General features: G+C 41.5%; 1 protein-coding gene across 9 annotated transcripts in view; it reads left to right on the top strand.

Annotated features, from left to right (window-relative positions):
* Positions 1 to 10067, top strand: part of LOC100702145 (voltage-dependent R-type calcium channel subunit alpha-1E) — a 70480-nt gene extending 60413 nt beyond the window's left edge. For 6 of the 9 annotated variants that reach the window (XM_019348287.2, XM_019348286.2, XM_019348283.2 and 3 more), the window contains 13 exons: positions 836 to 927; positions 1062 to 1236; positions 1332 to 1459; positions 1722 to 1818; positions 2188 to 2293; positions 2434 to 2541; positions 2627 to 2727; positions 4395 to 4498; positions 4587 to 4683; positions 6290 to 6394; positions 6828 to 6963; positions 7127 to 7281; positions 8251 to 10067. In XM_019348287.2, the coding sequence (XP_019203832.1) occupies positions 836 to 927; positions 1062 to 1236; positions 1332 to 1459; positions 1722 to 1818; positions 2188 to 2293; positions 2434 to 2541; positions 2627 to 2727; positions 4395 to 4498; positions 4587 to 4683; positions 6290 to 6394; positions 6828 to 6963; positions 7127 to 7281; positions 8251 to 8775 (1929 nt within the window). In that variant the 3' untranslated portion in view covers positions 8776 to 10067. The remainder of the gene's footprint in view (positions 1 to 835; positions 928 to 1061; positions 1237 to 1331; positions 1460 to 1721; positions 1819 to 2187; positions 2294 to 2433; positions 2542 to 2626; positions 2728 to 4394; positions 4499 to 4586; positions 4684 to 6289; positions 6395 to 6827; positions 6964 to 7126; positions 7282 to 8250) is intronic. The other 3 variants (XM_019348284.2, XM_019348290.2, XM_019348289.2) reach the window with 3 other exon arrangements.
* The last annotated feature ends 1965 nt before the right edge of the window (positions 10068 to 12032 follow it).

Below are 12032 nucleotides of genomic sequence, written 5' to 3'. Positions count from 1 at the left end.
TGGTGGTAGATGTTCTTTATATGCTCAAATTGGTCATTTATGCCAATCTTTAGCAGTAGTTAATACCTTGGGATATACATGAAGTGTTGTAAAACTAAAGGATAGGATGCTTTAGTAAAGTGTGCTGCATAAAGTCTAGAAACCGGTCATTATAGTCTATTGCTAGATGGCTGTCAGGCTGTGTAAGAGCATTGTAATATACATGTGGATCAAAATTAGATGCTATTGTCACAACATGAAAATGACAAGATGCTTTCATAAGGTGATATGGGTGCGTAAATGCTTAAAAATAGGTAATTGGAGATCTTTTATCCCAATTTCAGGAGTGGGACCACACCTCATACACACGCCTTCCGATTTTCTGTCTATATATGTCTCAATTCATGCTCACGCCGTCTGCCATTATCTACTTCAAATTCTATCAAATCTGTAAGAGGATATGGTCCCAACTAGTGAATTTTTGCCTGTTGCTACAGTACGTGGTTGCTAGGGATCATGATGACATCATACTTTCTCATATAGATAAAAACAATCAGGAGTCTAGGATGTACTTGTGTGCCAAGTTTGGTTTCTCAACTCCAGATGGTCTAAGAGGGGTTCGTGGACAAACAAACAAACAAACGCACAGACAGAGATTTTGTGTATTATAGTGTGATTTACTGATTTAGTCCTATTGTTAAAGTTTGTTTCTTGGTCCCATCTCTTAGGATTGTTTTAGTGTGTTATGTGAATATTTTTAATGTTTGGACTCTAGAAGATTAGCAGCTGCTATGGGAGAAGCTACCAGCTGTCCATGAAAAACTATGAATTAACTGAAGCCAGCTGTTTTCTGCAGGTGTTTGGAAACATCAAGCTGAATGACGAGAGTCACATCAACCAGCACAACAATTTTAAGACATTTTTCAGCGCACTCATGCTCCTGTTCAGGTGAGCTCAAAACTACATTTAGGCAGTGCTGCTGTTCTGAGTAAAGCTCCTTTGTTGGTGTTTGGTGTTCATCATCTATGAATGTGTTATCGGTCAGATGTCAGCTGGATATTTGTTTGTGTTAACACCACCAGGAGTGCTACAGGGGAGTCCTGGCAGGAGATCATGCTGTCCTGTCTGTCAGGGCAGGAGTGTGAACCGGACCCCTCCATCGCCCCCCTCACCATGTCTCCGGACCACGAGGGCGGCTGTGGGACCGACTTTGCTTACTGCTACTTTGTGTCCTTCATCTTCTTCAGCTCATTCTTGGTCAGGACCAACAAAATAAGAAAAATTTGCCTTTTCAGGTGTGTTGCACTCTGCTGTGCCTTCCCTCTTAGGTTCTTGCCCTTGTGTTTTTTAAGATGCTGAACCTGTTTGTGGCTGTGATTATGGATAACTTTGAGTACCTGACACGAGATTCCTCAATCCTGGGTCCCCATCACCTGGATGAGTTTGTCCGAATCTGGGGGGAATATGATCGACTGGCGTGGTGAGACTCGCTCTTTTATCAGTTTGTGATTGGAAGCAGACCTGATCAACATTTAGGTACTGTCTTTATCCAGCAGAGGGCAGCCAAAGAGCATAAATGTGAATGCTTTGATCTTTGAGTGTAAGGAACACAAGCTGCTTTTCATCAAGTCCACAGTGGCATTTAGTTTCATCATTCTAACTACTTTCAGAAGAAAAATCTGCTTGTTTGCATCTTCTGTCTGCACATCCCCTCACTTCTCGTTCTTGCTTTCACTCTGAAGCGGCCGCATCCACTACACGGCCATGTATGAGATGTTAACACACATGTCACCACCCCTGGGCCTGGGTAAAAAATGCCCTGCTAAGATCGCCTATAAGGTATGAAAACTTTTTTTTAAACACAGAAAGGCCAGATAAAATGAAAAGTGAGAGTTTGGTTATATAAAATAAATATAACACACAACAGAAAGGGCATGGCAGCTATTAATTTTGTTCAGTTATTCAATTTTAAAAATGTAGAGAAAGCAAACGATTGGTGTTTGTGAGGTTAAAGAAGTCAGTGGTTATGTGCAAATGTTCGTTTAAGAGTGTTTTTATGTGAATTAAAAAGGTCGCTGGAGGTATTGATTGATTGATTGATTGATCATACTTTATTCATCCCGAGGGAAATTGGGTTAAGGCTGCCAGCCGTGCCAGCGCCGTCTAACATAGAAACTTTCCCTGTTTCTTCATCTTTGTCTCTGGCAGAGGTTGGTGTTGATGAACATGCCCGTGGATGAGGACATGACCGTCCACTTCACCTCAACTCTGATGTCACTCATCCGCACAGCTCTGGATATCAAAATAGCTCGGGGTTAGGGTTATGATTGCTTTAGTTATCATTTATCTGCTTTTCTTTTGATTTGCTGAGCAGTTAATGTCTTCAGATTTCACATTTTGTTCCATCAACAGTGCATCATTAAAAAAATGGTTAAAGGTGAGTGTTTGTCCCAGGTGGTGAGGACCGTATCGCTCTGGATTCTGAGCTGCAAAAGGAGATCAGTATTATTTGGCCTTATCTGCCCCAGAAGACATTGGACCTACTGGTACCTATCAACAAAGGTCTGGCTCTAACTAAGAAGGTGATTCTCACTGTAATGCTGAGAGATGAGCAATGACAACTAATGGAGTGCTCCTGCTCTCACAGATACTGACATGACGGTGGGGAAGATCTACGCTTCGATGATGATAATGGATTACTTCAAACAGAACAAAGCCAAGAAGCTCAGGCAGCAGCTGGAGGCTCAGGTCTGCTCAGCACGTCACTATGAACTCTGTGACACCTTCTTTTTTGTAACTTCAGTTTTTTATAACTTTACTTTTTTTTGCACCCAGTTTGTTCAGGAGGAAGAGTAAGCTATCTCACCCGACTTTTAAAGGGGACCTATTATATATCCAGTTCCTGATTGCTTTAAGTTTAGGTTTCTTTTGTTATGTACCATTCCTTAAAAAAATTCTTGACCATATTAATGATATCTCCTATCACCGATGTCCTACGGAGCCAAAAACAGCTCTGTGTCCGAGCTTTTCCCTCATAGGGAGTACTTGCTCTTTGGCCATGTTAAAGACAGGATGTTTCTAATTTTAGACATACTGTGCAAATCCAAGACACAAGACACAAGACACATCCTGGTCTAAAATTAGTCCAAGAGTCCTCACAGTGTTAATGGAGGCCAAGTTAATGACATCTAGAGTAAGCATCTGATTAGACACCATGTTACTAAGATTTTTAGCGCCATAAAATAACTTCAGTCTTAACACCTAAAGAGAGATTTAAGAGAGGGAAGCATGTATTTTGTAAACAGAAATGGTCCCAGCATGGATCCCTGTGGAACTCCATAATTAACCTGAGAGTGTGAGGAAGACTCGCAATTTACATGAACAAATTGGAGTCTATTAGATATGATTCAGACCACTGCAGCACAGTACCTTTAATACCTATAGCATGGGGGCGCAGAGCCATTGCAGGGGGGGCGCAGTATGAAAAGGGGGGGGAAACAACGCTTGGACACTGCTAGCATAATGGACAGGTTTTTGACGGGGCTCCCACACAAACGCAAAGCATGAGATGAATCATCGCTGAATATGAAGATAGAGACAAAATACTGTCACTGTTAATCTGAATATCTGCCATTCTGCAATTCATCTCATGTAAACAATAACCTGGCGCACAGCGTGACGTGAAAAAAGGCACATACCTTTCACGTTGCGTTACGAACTCTGTATTCCTCGTCCACACGTAAACGCAAAAAAGGAGTTTTAACAACTCTCCGTTTTCGGTGATTCGAAACGCCGTTTATATGTGGACAAAGGTCCAAACGCATAGAAACAGCTGCGTTTTCAAAAATACCCGTGTAGGTGTGGACGTAGCGTAAAAGAGTTAGTAGTTTATTTTCTTACTTCCTGTCATTTATTGCAGATTACTTGTATTTACTTAATTGTTTACTAAATGTTTGAGGTTTGAAATAAACCGCAATGGAGCAAAATATGGGTGTGTGTGTGGTTGGAGGATGTGTTTGTGTGTGTGCGTGTGCGCGCGCGCAGGGGGGGGGCAGCATTTTTCTTGTAAAACAAAGGGGGGCCTGGCAAAAAAAAGTTTGGGAACCACTGCTCTAATCTATAATAAAATATTATGGCCAACAGTATTAAACAGGATAAGCCACTGTCAGAGAACATAAGAAGATCATTTGTAACCTTCACTTAAGTGATGTCTGTACTGTGATAAAGTCTGAAAGCTGAATGAAACTCTCCAAATAAAACATTCCTCTGCAGATGATCATTTAGCTGTTTTACAATTGATCTTTGAAGAGTTTTTCAGATAAAAGAAAGGTTAGAGGTTGGCCTATAATTAGCTAAATTAACACAAAGTTGTCACGAAGATGTCTTCAGTCTTTTCTGTATTTGTCTCATTTCAGAAGAGTAGCTTGATGTTCAAGCGTCTGGATGCTTCTGCTCTCCCCGAGGACATTCTGTCTAACCAGCCACTGCCAATGATGCCGCACAGTGCTGGTTCAGCCCTGTGAGTCTGCAAATGCTTGCAAAAGTCGTCTGTACTTATGTGTGATTGTGATTGCCTTTGCTTACTGTTTTTCTCCATCTTGACACAGGACCAGGGGAGGCTTTGTGGCTTTGAGCCCCATTTCACCTCAGGAGCTGTTTTTGCAGCCCATGAGCTCTGACGGTGATGCCAGTCAACAGAATCTGGTAAGACAAAGGACCAATATAATCGTAAAACATAAAACATTATCCCCATGGCAGGCTTTTTGGCAGTGCTTTGACCTTTTAATTTATGTAGTTTTTGACTCAGAGTAATTTGCACTTGAAAGCAGAGCTTTTCTGCTGCTTTGATCTTATGAATAAATGTTACTGTAGCATCAGTGTGCTGCTTAGCTTTAATATGCCAGAGCAAATAAACAAAAGCAAATACTTTAATGCATGTATTATCTTTTTTACTTTAAACTCCAGAGGTGTCATCAAAAAATTCAGCGACTCCAGCCATAAAAATCAAAAATCATACCTGATTTAAATTTGATCTACCTCTTAACGTCATGTCTTTGTGCACCTCTGGATCACTTCCCCGACAACTGCTTTTTTAAAATCGCTCCCTCAAACTCCTTTTTCAAACTCTAAACTTGCTTAGCAAGGAAACATCATCTTCTTTGTCAAATTGGCTGTCTTTCATTCGAGGGCCAACACAGCATAAGAGCTGGGAAACCAGCTGCAATGCAGCAACCAAACAGCAGCTTTCAGTGGAAGAAATCACAGTTCAACCAGAACCATGTTTGTTGAACATTCATGGAGGTTTGCACCATGAATTCATCCCCCAGTGAATGAATTCACGGTCTCAGACTGGCAGCGCTGCTCACTGGCATCACCGTGAAGGTGGGATCAGCAAAATTTAAATAAAGGTGTGTTTTTGTTTTGTTTATTTTAATTTTTATGAGCAGTTTCGCAGAGTGGCTCTGATGGCACAGCATACTGTTCTCTAACACGAGATAACTTGAAAATGCAGCTTTTCTTTTGTGCACTTCCTATTTTGTGACCTCTTCAGGATCCTGACCATCAGTTTGGGAATCGCTGTCCTTACAGCAAAGAGTTTTACATTAAAATGTAATAAAGCAAAGTATTTGTTTAGGTGTAACGCCACAAAAATTGTATAAACATGTGATGACTGATGCCGTTTTCTCAGTGCCTTGCAGGGCACCGCATCGCTGCTCTCTATGCTCCTGTGTTTTATTCCTGTGGAAGTTGGAGTCAGAGCAAAGGGAGATTGTCAAACTGTAGATGTCTGCTGTGTCTCTACTGTCTGGTTTTACTGGTCTCTACTGCTTGTCAGTTGAATGATATAAAGTTGATCTGGAATACTTAGTTTGCAGAGGAATGCGTTTGGCCCTTAGACAGGCGTTGTCTGGCTCTGTTTGTATAGCCATTAACACCTAAACATGCATGACTGAATGCACCACAAGCTGAAAAAGTCCATCTTTTGATGTAAGCTGATATCTTTGTTGTCTGTTCTTCTTTTTCTTCACTCCTTGCTCCTCTTTTACGAGCGCACTCTGTTTCTGCTCCCCCTCGAAGTCAGTTTTCCTGTTGCAAGTTCTCCGTCTGTTTTTGGCTGGAATGGCTTTTGACTGGATGGCGATGGAGATGGCTCTGATAGATGGTACTTTTGTCAGTGATGAAATGGCTTTTCTGCCCCTCCTCTCACCTGAACAAGATGTCCATACGCAGCTGGAGTCCTGGCAGGGATGAGCCTGATTGGTGCTCTGTATTTCCTTGCGCTTCCTCTCTTGTTTCTGTACACACCTAGGTGGGCGAGTGCAGTAGGGGGATTGAAGCCCCACTGGAGCTTCCACTAGGGAGGGGCCTGTGTGTGCGGGCCTCTTCCATGCCTCGTCTGGCTGTAGAGTCGCAGGTACACACATCTCCCATGACACGGCTTCTGGGCTGGATCTCGAGGACGTCAGGGGCTGCATGGGCTCTTATGCCAAAGTCTGTCGTACCTTAAGTGCACGTGATGCTGAGAAGTTCAGATCAGTAGAGTTTTGTTTTGACCTTTGTTACTTTGGGATGCTGAATAAGGTCCAATGAGTTGCTAGAACGGGGTGTGATCTTCGAATGCTGTTGCCTCATCTTGTTATGACCATTACTTTCAACCCCAGAGTAAAGGAAAGACTAAACCTCTCAAATCGTTTAGGCTGCACTGCACTTTTGCACTGGCTAAAGCATGAAATATCATTTTTATTGTTTGGATCAAATAATCTGGTGATAACGGAAGTATGCTTACTTATATCCTTGTGTTTGTGCCCTGTTTTTGCATGTTTGTTGTGTGTGTTTTTAACTTCAAGCAGGCAGAGGTTTCTAGTGGCTCCATGAAGCGATCAGTCTCCACTGTTGCAGATCAATGTGTGAATGGACTTTGGCAAGAGGAGAAAAGCCCCGAGCGAGTCTATCGACCTCGTCACAAGAGCTATAAGGCTGCTGGTTAGTCCTGCTCGCCTGCTGTTAGGCAACTGTGTTCATAGATAATGAAGAGCTGAATTGAATGTAGTCATATGACATTTATATCTTTATTTTCTTTTTCTTCTTTTTTGCTCTCTTGTATTTTTGCATTTCCTGTTGCACTCTTTCCCAAATGTCCCTTTAGTTTCTCGCTCTGAGCGTGGCGACAGGGAGCGCGGTCGCTCTAAGGAACGCTGCCACCTCCTGTCTCCAGACACATCTCGTTGTAATTCAGAGGAAAGAAGCTTGCAGCCCTCACGATCCTCGAGCGTAGAGCGAGCAGATCCCCAAGATAAACAGGTAGGTCAGACACATTTCATTAGGTACACCTATTTAACTAATCATTAACACAAATATCCAACCAGCCCATCACATGGCAGCCACACAATCCATTTAGGCATGTAGACATGGTCAAGATAATCTGCAGAGGTTTAAACCGAGTATCAGAATGAGGACTTTGAAGGTAGTATGGTTGTTGGTGCCAGATAAGCTGGCCAGAGTATTTCAGTAACTGCTGATCTACTATGATTTTCCATTTACAGACCTGAGAAAGATAAAATATCCAGTGAGTGGCAGTTCACCGGAAGAAAATGCCTTGTTGATGTCAGATGTCAGATGAGAATATCTACACTGCTTTGAGCTGATAGGAAAGGAACAATAACCCAAATAACCACTTGTTACAACTAAGGTATGCAGAAAAGCATCTCTGAACCTTGAATCAGAAGACAGCAGCAGAAGACTTCACCAGGCACCACTCCTATGACCTAACAACAGGAAACTGAGGCTGCAATTCTCACAGGCTCACCAAAATTGAAGAAGATTGGAAAAATGTTGCCTGGTTTATTGAGTCTCAGTTTCTGCTGTGACATTTGGATGGTTGGGTAAGAATCAACGTGAAAGCACGGATCCATTAGGCCCATTAGTACCATCTGAGCATCATTTAAACATCACATCCTACCTGAGTATTTCTGATGACCATGTCCATCCCTTTATGGTCAGAGTCTATTCATTCATATACAATTTAACTTAAAAATTCAGAGACCCGTGCAGTGGAGACCCAAATACTGATAAGAAAAGAAGAACACAACAGAGAAATCACCTGCTGTTTTCAGAAGATTGTTACATGGTTGTGTTTCCACCACTCATGTAAATCAAGAGAGTAGGTCATACATTCAAAATGGCCAGAAAAAAATTAAAACATTAAAAGTTCTCTTTAAAATGTTGTTATAGGCAATTGTTGATTATTTTTTTCTTTACTTTCGCTTTCAGGGCAACAGCTCAGACAGTCCGGTGCCATCCACATCTGAGTCCAGCACTCCCAGTGGCCGACGACCTCTATCGCAAACTCCAACCCGCTCTCGCCCTCACATCTCCTACTCCCCCCTCGTGTGTCGCACACAAGCCTCCATAGGTGAAGATGAGGATGAACCGGGCAGCCCGGAGACCATGAGGCGGAGCAAGCCCACACGGAAGACCCAAGAGGGAGTCCCAGGGGAGAGGCAAAGCGAGGCCGCCCGGCGCACATCCCCACCTCGACGCTACCCCTCTGAGCCTTTCCTGGCTTTGCAAGAGGACGACCACAGCCCAGACCCCTCTGGTCCCATGGAAACGTTGACCTTTGAGGCGGCCGTGGCCTGCAGCCTGGGACGCTCAAACACCATCAGCACGGCCCGTCCACGCTCGCGGACTGGCTGGCAGGTCCCCAACGGACACTTTCGAAAGCGTCTGGCACAGACAACCTCGGTCGCTAGTTGTGACCCTCTAAGCGACACAGAGGAGGACGACAGGTGCTAGGGACAGGAGGCGCAACATGAACGGAGGAGACAGAATCCCAGAGAGGTGTCACAGGACGCTGTATGACCACATCCAGAGCGAAGGTTAATGCGACTCTTTCTGCATCAGTGCTTCAAGGCCGCGAGCCCGCTGGATGTTTGGTAAAAAAAAAAAAAAATCCAAAATGACGAAGAACAATACTTCCTGAAACTGTAGTTGCCAATTCACACAGAACACTGACAATAAATAAGGTCTATTTCCTGACTTGTACTTGATGATAGAGAGTAATAATATGTCACAAAAAAACAAAATGGATGGGTCAAATTATGTCATTTGTGTCAATAGGTATTTTCATTTTCTGGAGATGTTGCTCAATGATTCAGTGTTGCTCTAAACAGTATTTATCTGTGGGGTGTGTGAATATGTAACTACATTTTCTTATAAATCTATTGTTTTGTAAATACATCGTGATCATTACACCATCGCCATATATAAATTAGACCAGATCGACACAGCAAGCCATCACGAAGAGGCGATCTGATACTTTACCAGACAATGTGGATACTAATAAGTAACACTCAATGATGCTGGATTTTTTTTACAGTATGAATGAATGTGCAGAGGGAAAACTGCCTGATTTTCCCCCATCATTTTTTTCTTTTTGCTATTGAACATAATAAGTTGTGAGAAATGAATACAGTTATAGAATAACATAGAAAATGATGCTTATTTGTTATTTCACCATGCAGTATTGTAAATCCATGCCTCCACCGAACCTTAATTTAATTTGGAGATGGTATTTAACTTTTATTTTTACCAATCCAAAAACAAAAAAAATCCTTTAAATGAGACTTTTTCCCAACCATAATATTTAACATTTGATTTTGGCAACAGGATGTTTAATTGTTTGCCATGAATACAAAATATTTTCATCTAGTTTTGTTCTGTTTTTTTAAAACTGTGAATATTATACGAACCATATACAAACACTGCAGATACACCATGATGCATTTTGCTTCAAATCTCCACATTGCTCTATTACTTACAAATAATGTACAGAGAAATTATGCTGTTTGTATTATGTAGAGAGAGAGAGACAAAAAATAAAAACAGTGTCAGCTGATGAGCTTTAAAAGTAAAGGAATCCTTGGAAAATATTCATTTTAAGGTTTGTGTATTTGTTTTATTTGCCTGATGAAGGCCAATTCTGTGAAACTCACTTAACCAAAAACTTGGAGTTCCTGGAATGCAAATACTTTGTGGGTTTTTATGTGTAAAATAGTTGTATATACAAATAAAGGTGTTCACAAGTTGCCATTGTTACTGATTATCTTTTTATTTCTCATTTAGGAGGCCAAGTGAGACATCAGAAAGCTTTGTGATGTCTTGAGCACTGCAATTAAAAACGTCTGCAGAAACCAGTCCAAGTGCAACTATGACTGTCAGTCTGTACATTTAATTCAAGTACTGTGCAAAATTTTGAGCCACACCTTCTTTCATATTTTGCAAGGAAAACGGCAAAGAGGCACAGAAGTTTATTGAAACATGTGCAAACATACATGGAAATACAGATATGATTTGTCATGTATATCCACTATCCCGCACATGCCTAGCCTTGTTTCTCTAACTTTGTGTCCAAACCGCTCAACCCAAGCTGTCCCTCTGATGTACTCATTTCTAATTTAGTCCATTTTCAGACTAAGCATTTTCAGCTCAGCCCGCTGTCTTCTTTTAGTGCCAGTGTCTCTAAACCTACACAATAGCAGTTCTCACTACCATCTTGTAGACCTTGGCTTTTACTCTTGCTGCTGTTCATCTGTTAGAAATCACCCCTGACACTTGTCTCCACCTGCTCCACAGTGCCTCCACTCTCTTCTCCACCTCTTGCGCACTGTTCATTGCTTTGGATGGCTGACCCCAGGTATTTAAACTCTTCCACCTACACTACCTCTACTCCTTGAGAGCTTGAAAAGAAGGCAACTGGACTTTTTTAAGTTTTTGAAGACATTTCACCTCTCATCCAAGAGGCTTCTTCAGATGGTGGAGAGTTCCAGGTTATAACTGTGTGCCCAGTGTGGGCTGCCGCATTGGAGATGGTCCCGAGAGTCACTAACAAACTATTTGTCCTGTGAATTGTCATTTAAGGTAAGTGAGTGAAAAAAGGAGTCACTGGGGCCAACAGATAATACCCCTGTAAGACACTGGCCCACCTCAACAGGAAAAGGACACTCTTTAGAGGATGTCACTGTTCAGAGAGAAGTAAAGGAGACCATCTATGTCCAGTGTGAATGACCATCGTTGCCATAGATGGTGGCTCAGGGCATCAGCTATCAGCCACCTACAATGTAGTCCTAAGATCCCTTCGCAGGCCTTCCAACTCCCATTGACACTTTGCCTCAGATGACCTCAATAGCTCACATGATGGCTGGGTGGTGCAATTTCTCACACAGGCTTTATCAGCTGGCCCTGGCATTTATAAAATGGCCCGCAAAAAAAGGGTGTGAATACCCTGTAATTGCATGGAATTTCAATGTTTGAATTATTTCAATTATTTGAAATGACAAAAAATTCATATTTATATACAAATACTTGAAGGTAGGAACACTAGAGTAAGGTGGTAACAAGTCCGGCTTTTACAGGAAACAAATAATTAAACTGTAAGTACAGTAGTGCATATGTAATTTTAAGAACTGCATAATTTCCTGGTAATTTAGCAGAAAAACAAACACTATTTCCCCATTTTGGACCATAAGTACTTAACTCATAGGTATGCTGTACTTTTCTGTATTACAGCCAAACTTGCCCAACTTCTGAGTATTTTACAGGAAAGGAGAGACGTATTAGCCTGTAAGAAATGAAAAGTACAGAGTAAGTAAAACATTTAAACTGAATAATAGAAAATCCATCATTCACACTGAACATAATGAATATTAAATGATGATGTAAAAAAAAATAAAATAAAGATGCAAAAGGACAACATTAACCCGTTTCATATTAAGGCCCACGCCTTGAGAAGTACAGCGTACCTACAATGTAAGACTGAGAAATATTGTTTCTCTACAAGATTAACAAACTATTTAAAATTAGTTATGCTGCACTTAAAATTACTTACAGAATAATTTGTGTCTCCTTTCCTGTAAAATACCTGGAAGTTGGGGAAATTTAAAACTCTCCATAATATGGCCTGAACCCCCAAAAGTATAACATATTTATAATGAAAGATGGAGAAATATTGTCTTTCTGCTAAACTTAGGAAATTACGCAGTACTTAAAATTAT

Source organism: Oreochromis niloticus, linkage group LG18 (genome assembly GCF_001858045.2).
Source record: "Oreochromis niloticus isolate F11D_XX linkage group LG18, O_niloticus_UMD_NMBU, whole genome shotgun sequence".
In the NCBI taxonomy this organism is placed as follows: Eukaryota; Metazoa; Chordata; class Actinopteri; order Cichliformes; family Cichlidae; genus Oreochromis; species Oreochromis niloticus.
This window is presented reverse-complemented; position numbering and strand designations above follow the sequence as displayed.